General features: G+C 42.3%; 1 protein-coding gene across 2 annotated transcripts in view; it reads right to left on the bottom strand.

Annotated features, from left to right (window-relative positions):
- crmp1 (collapsin response mediator protein 1) overlaps positions 1-7500 on the bottom strand; it is a 23282-nt gene that overhangs the window by 10361 nt on the left and 5421 nt on the right. For both annotated transcript variants that reach the window (XM_071408332.1, XM_071408333.1), the window contains exons 5-7: positions 6313-6374; positions 5850-5930; positions 1055-1123 (exon numbers count right to left, since the gene is read on the bottom strand). In XM_071408332.1, coding sequence (XP_071264433.1) covers positions 1055-1123; positions 5850-5930; positions 6313-6374 — 212 coding nt within the window. The remainder of the gene's footprint in view (positions 1-1054; positions 1124-5849; positions 5931-6312; positions 6375-7500) is intronic.

The raw sequence follows: 7500 nt of genomic DNA, 5'->3' as shown, positions 1-7500 counted from the left end.
CCTGACGTTGGATTTGTTTACCAAACACGCTAACAAAAGTAGCTATTTGGACATAAATGATGGACATTATCGAACAAAACAAACATTTATTGTGGAACTGGGATTCCTGGGAGTGCATTCTGATGAAGATCATCAAAGGTAAGTGAATATTTATAATGTTATTTCTGACTTCTGTTGACTGTACAATATGGCGGATATATTTTTGTCTTGATTGGGCTCTGGGCGCCGACCTCAGATTATTGCAAATTGTTATTGTTTTCTTTTTCCGTAAAGCATTTTTGAAATCTGACACAGCGGTTGCATTAAGGAGAAGTGGATCTAAAATTCCAAGTATAACACTTGTATCTTTGATCAACGTTTATTATGAGTATTTCTGTAAATTGATGTGGCTCTCTGCAAAATCACCGGATGATTTTGGAACTACTGAAAATAACGTGCCAATGTATACTGAGATTTTTTTATATAAATATGAACTTTACCGAACAAAACAAACATGAAGTCCTGTCATCTGATGAAGATCATCAAAGGTTAGTGATTAATTTTATCTCTATTTCTGCTTTTTGTTACTCCTCTCTTTGGCTGGAAAAATGGCTGTGTTTTTCTGTGATTTTGTGGTGACCTAACATAATCGTTTGTGGTGCTTTCGCTGAAAAGCCTAAATGAAATCGGACACTGTGGTGGGATTAACAACAAGATTACATTTAAAATGATATAAGACACATGAATGTCTGAGGAATTTTAATTATGAGATTTCTGTTTGAATTTGGCGCCCTGCACTTTCACTGGCTGTTGTCATATCGATCCCGTTAACGGGATTGCAGCCCTAAGAAGTTTTAAGAGATGGACACACACACACACAACACACAAGCACGCACACACACACACACACACACACACACACACACACACACACACACACACACACACACACACACACACACACACACACACACACACACACACACACACACACACACACACACACACACACACACACACACACACACACACACACAGACACACACACACATAAGAACACACACAGTCAACTCACCTCTTCAGGGTGGCTCAGGGAGTGTCCCTCTGGTCCAGTGATTCCCATGCTGAGGACCTTAATCTGTTCCTGGACCAGAATAAACACCATCATCATCATTATATTTATCATTATTATTATTATCATCATAATTATGATTATTATTATTATCATCATATGTATTACTCTGTTCCTGGACCACAATAAACACCATCATCATCATTATAATGATCATAATTATTATCATCATAATTATCATAATTATTATCATTATCATCATATTTATCATTAGTATTAACATTATTTTTATTATTATCATTATTATCATTATTATTATTATTATTATCATTATATTTATCATAATTATCATACTTATTATCATTATCAACATCATATTTATGAAAATGATCATATTTATCATATTTATCATAATTGTAATATTTACTGGGTTATAATGGGGTCATGACTGTAGGACTGGGTTATAATGGGGTCATGACTGTAGGACTGGGTTATAATGGGGTTATAACTGTAGGACTGGGTTATAATGAGGTTATGACTGTAGGACTGGGTTATAATGGGGTCATGACTGTAGGACTGTGTTATAATGGGGTCATGACTGTAGGACTGGGTTATAATGGGGTCATGACTGTAGGACTGGGTTATAATGGGGTTATGACAGTAGGACTGGGTTATAATGGGGTTATGACTGTAGGACTGGGTTATAATGGGGTTATGACTGTAGGACTGGGTTATAATGGGGTTATGACTGTAGGACTGGGTTATAATGTGGTTATGACTGCAGGACTGGGTTATAATGGGGTTATAACTGTAGGACTGGGTTATAATGAGCTTATGACTGTAGGACTGGGTTATAATGGGGTCATGACTGTAGGACTGGGTTATAATGGGGTTATAACTGTAGGACTGGGTTATAATGAGGTTGTGACTGTAGGACTGGGTTATAATGGGGTTATGACTGTAGGACTGTGTTATAATGGGGTCATGACTGTAGGACTGGGTTATAATGGGGTCATGACTGTAGGACTGGGTTATAATGGGGTCATGACTGTAGGACTGGGTTATAATGTGGTAATGACTGTAGGACTGGGTTATAATGGGGTTATGACTGTAGGACTGGGTTATAATGAGGTTATGACAGTAGGACTGGGTTATAATGTGGTAATGACTGTAGGACTGGGTTATAATGGGGTCATGACAGTAGGACTGGGTTATAATGGGGTCATGACTGTAGGACTGGGTTATAATGGGGTCATGACTGTAGGACTGGGTTATAATGGGGTCATGACTGCAGGACTTGGTTTTAATGGGGTTATGACTGTAGGACTGTGTTATAATGGGGTTATGACTGTAGGACTGGGTTCTAATGGGGTCATGACAGTAGGACTGGGTTATAATGGGGTTATGACTGTAGGACTGGGTTATAATGGGGTTATGACTGTAGGACTGGGTTATAATGGGGTTATGACTGTAGGACTGGGTTATAATGGGGTTATGACTGTAGGACCGGGTTATAATGCGGTTATGACTGTAGGACTGGGTTATAATGGGGTTATAACTGTAGGACTGGGTTATAATGGGGTTATGACTGCAGGACTGGGTTATAATGGGGTTATGACTGTAGGACTGGGTTATAATGGGGTTATGACTGTAGGACTGGGTTATAATGGGGTCATGACTGTAGGACTGGGTTATAATGGGGTTATGACTGTAGGACTGGGTTATAATGGGGTTATGACTGTAGGACTGGGTTATAATGAGGTCATGACTGTAGGACTGTGTTATAATGGGGTTATGACTGTAGGACTGGGTTATAATGGGGTTATGACTGTAGGGCTGGGTTATAATGGGGTTATGACTGTAGGACTGGGTTATAATGGGGTTATGACTGTAGGACTGGGTTATAATGGGGTTATGACTGTAGGACTGGGTTATAATGGGGTCATGACTGTAGGACTGGGTTATAATGGGGTTATAACTGTAGGACTGGGTTATAATGAGGTTGTGACTGTAGGACTGGGTTATAATGGGGTTATGACTGTAGGACTGTGTTATAATGGGGTCATGACTGTAGGACTGGGTTATAATGGGGTCATGACTGTAGGACTGGGTTATAATGGGGTTATAACTGTAGGACTGGGTTATAATGAGGTTATGACTGTAGGACTGGGTTATAATGGGGTCATGACTGTAGGACTGTGTTATAATGGGGTCATGACTGTAGGACTGGGTTATAATGGGGTCATGACTGTAGGACTGGGTTATAATGGGGTTATGACAGTAGGACTGGGTTATAATGGGGTTATGACTGTAGGACTGGGTTATAATGGGGTTATGACTGTAGGACTGGGTTATAATGGGGTTATAACTGTAGGACTGGGTTATAATGTGGTTATGACTGCAGGACTGGGTTATAATGGGGTTATAACTGTAGGACTGGGTTATAATGAGCTTATGACTGTAGGACTGGGTTATAATGGGGTCATGACTGTAGGACTGGGTTATAATGGGGTTATAACTGTAGGACTGGGTTATAATGAGGTTGTGACTGTAGGACTGGGTTATAATGGGGTTATGACTGTAGGACTGTGTTATAATGGGGTCATGACTGTAGGACTGGGTTATAATGGGGTCATGACTGTAGGACTGGGTTATAATGGGGTCATGACTGTAGGACTGGGTTATAATGTGGTAATGACTGTAGGACTGGGTTATAATGGGGTTATGACTGTAGGACTGGGTTATAATGAGGTTATGACAGTAGGACTGGGTTATAATGTGGTAATGACTGTAGGACTGGGTTATAATGGGGTCATGACAGTAGGACTGGGTTATAATGGGGTCATGACTGTAGGACTGGGTTATAATGGGGTCATGACTGTAGGACTGGGTTATAATGGGGTCATGACTGCAGGACTTGGTTTTAATGGGGTTATGACTGTAGGACTGTGTTATAATGGGGTTATGACTGTAGGACTGGGTTCTAATGGGGTCATGACAGTAGGACTGGGTTATAATGGGGTTATGACTGTAGGACTGGGTTATAATGGGGTTATGACTGTAGGACTGGGTTATAATGGGGTTATGACTGTAGGACTGGGTTATAATGGGGTTATGACTGTAGGACCGGGTTATAATGCGGTTATGACTGTAGGACTGGGTTATAATGGGGTTATAACTGTAGGACTGGGTTATAATGGGGTTATGACTGCAGGACTGGGTTATAATGGGGTTATGACTGTAGGACTGGGTTATAATGGGGTTATGACTGTAGGACTGGGTTATAATGGGGTCATGACTGTAGGACTGGGTTATAATGGGGTTATGACTGTAGGACTGGGTTATAATGGGGTTATGACTGTAGGACTGGGTTATAATGAGGTCATGACTGTAGGACTGTGTTATAATGGGGTTATGACTGTAGGACTGGGTTATAATGGGGTTATGACTGTAGGGCTGGGTTATAATGGGGTTATGACTGTAGGACTGGGTTATAATGGGGTTATGACTGTAGGACTGGGTTATAATGGGGTTATGACTGTAGGACTGGGTTATAATGGGGTCATGACTGTAGGACTGGGTTATAATGGGGTTATAACTGTAGGACTGGGTTATAATGAGGTTGTGACTGTAGGACTGGGTTATAATGGGGTTATGACTGTCGGACTGTGTTATAATGGGGTCATGACTGTAGGACTGGGTTATAATGGGGTCATGACTGTAGGACTGGGTTATAATGGGGTCATGACTGTAGGACTGGGTTATAATGTGGTAATGACTGTAGGACTGGGTTATAATGGGCTTATGACTGTAGGACTGGGTTATAATGAGGTTATGACAGTAGGACTGGGTTATAATGTGGTAATGACTGTAGGACTGAGTTATAATGGGGTCATGACAGTAGGACTGGGTTATAATGGGGTCATGACTGTAGGACTGGGTTATAATGGGGTCATGACTGTAGGACTGGGTTATAATGGGGTCATGACTGCAGGACTTGGTTTTAATGGGGTTATGACTGTAGGACTGTGTTATAATGGGGTTATGACTGTAGGACTGGGTTCTAATGGGGTCATGACAGTAGGACTGGGTTATAATGGGGTTATGACTGTAGGACTGGGTTATAATGGGGTTATGACTGTAGGACTGGGTTATAATGGGGTTATGACTGTAGGACTGGGTTATAATGGGGTTATGACTGTAGGACCGGGTTATAATGCGGTTATGACTGTAGGACTGGGTTATAATGGGGTTATAACTGTAGGACTGGGTTATAATGGGGTTATGACTGCAGGACTGGGTTATAATGGGGTTATGACTGTAGGACTGGGTTATAATGGGGTTATGACTGTAGGACTGGGTTATAATGGGGTCATGACTGTAGGACTGGGTTATAATGGGGTTATGACTGTAGGACTGGGTTATAATGGGGTTATGACTGTAGGACTGGGTTATAATGAGGTCATGACTGTAGGACTGTGTTATAATGGGGTTATGACTGTAGGACTGGGTTATAATGGGGTTATGACTGTAGGGCTGGGTTATAATGGGGTTATGACTGTAGGACTGGGTTATAATGGGGTTATGACTGTAGGACTGGGTTATAATGGGGTTATGACTGTAGGACTGGGTTATAATGGGGTTATGACTGTAGGACTGGGTTATAATGGGGTCATGACTATGTTATAATGGGGTTATGACTGTAAGACTGGGTTATAATAGGGTTATGACTGTAGGACTGGGTTATAATGGGGTCATGACTATGTTATAATGGGGTTATGACTGTAAGACTGGGTACCTGAGCAATGAGGTCTCCGTTCTCAGCATGCAGCATCACCACAGCCCCCAACTCTTTCAGGAAAGAGAACACCTCATACAACTAAGAGAGACAGATAGAGAGAGAGAGACGGAGAGAGAGAGGGAGGGGAGAGGGAGAGAAGGAGGGGAGAGGGAGAGAGGGAAGGGAGATGGCGAGAGAGAAATAATGGAGAGAGGGGAGAGGGGAGAGAGGGAGGGGAGAGGAGAGGAAAGAGAGCGAGCGGGGAGAGAGAGGGGGGAGAAGGGGAGAGAGAGAGAGAGAGAGAGAGAGAGGCGGGGGAGGGGGGCAAGAGTGAGTTGTGAGCGGGAGAGAGAGAAGAAAGCAGAAGACACAAAGGTAGAGAGAGATAATTATTGTAACTGCAGATGGAGTAGAAATATTTTAATTTACCATTGTGTAGCATATCATTACATTACACATGTCAATATGATATACAACCAACCTGAGAGTCAGTCATCTGAAACGAATCCTTATAGGACATATACACCTGGAATGAGTTGATCCCTGAGGGAGGGAGGGAGAGAGAGAGAGAGAGAGAGAGAGAGAGAGGGAGGGAGGGAGGGAGGGAGGGAGGGAGGGAGGGAGGGAGGGAGGGAGGGAGGGGGAGAGAAAGATCTCAGTTAGACAAAAATAATGGTGTTCCAAAAAAGGTCCAGTTGCCTGGACCACAAATATAAATTCCATCTCGACACCCCTGCACTAGAGCACACAAAAAAAACTATACATACCTCGGCCTAAACATCAGCGCCACAGGTAACTTCCACAAAGCTGTGAACAATCTGAGAGACAAGGCAAGAAGGGCCTTCTATGCCATCAAAAGAAACATACAATTGAACATACCAATTAGGATCTGGCAAAAAATACTTGAATCAGTCATAGAGCCCATTGCCCTTTATGGTTGTGAGGTCTGGGGTTCGCTCAGACCTCACAAAAAAGCTGTTAAATCCTACAACCACCTAAAAGGAAGCGATTCCCAAACCTTCCATAACAAAGCCATCACCCACAGAGAGATGAACCTGGAGAAGAGTCCCCTAAGCAAGCTGGTCCTGGGGCTCTGTTCACAAATACAAACAGACCCCACAGAGCCCCAGGACAGCAACACAATTAGACCCAACCAAATCATGAGAAAACAAAAATATATTTACTTGAAAAAAACAGAGCAAACTAGAATGTTATTTGGCCCTAAACAGAGAGTACACAGTGGCAGAATACCTGACCACTGTGACTGACCCAAACTTAAGGAAAGCTTTGACTATGTACAGACTCAGTGAGCATAGCCTTGCTATTGAGAAAGGCCGCCGTAGGCAGACATGGCTCTCAAGAGAAGACAGGCTATGTGCTCACTGCCCACAAAATGAGGTGGAAACTGAGCTGCACTTCCTAACCTCCTGACCCAATGTATGACCATATTAGAGACACATATTTCCCTCAGATTACACAGATACACAAAGAATTCGAAAACAAACCCAATTTTGATCAACTCCCATATCTATTGGGTGAAATACCACAGTGTGACATCACAGCAGCAAGATTTGTGACCTGTTGCCACAAGAAAAGGGCAATCAGTGAAGAACAAACACCATTGTAAATACAACCCATATTTATGTTTATTTATTTTCCCTTTTGTACT

Source organism: Salvelinus alpinus, chromosome 6 (genome assembly GCF_045679555.1).
Source record: "Salvelinus alpinus chromosome 6, SLU_Salpinus.1, whole genome shotgun sequence".
NCBI lineage: Eukaryota > Metazoa > Chordata > Actinopteri > Salmoniformes > Salmonidae > Salvelinus > Salvelinus alpinus.
The sequence above is the reverse complement of the archived record's forward strand: the minus strand, read 5'-3'. Positions and strand labels throughout refer to the sequence as shown.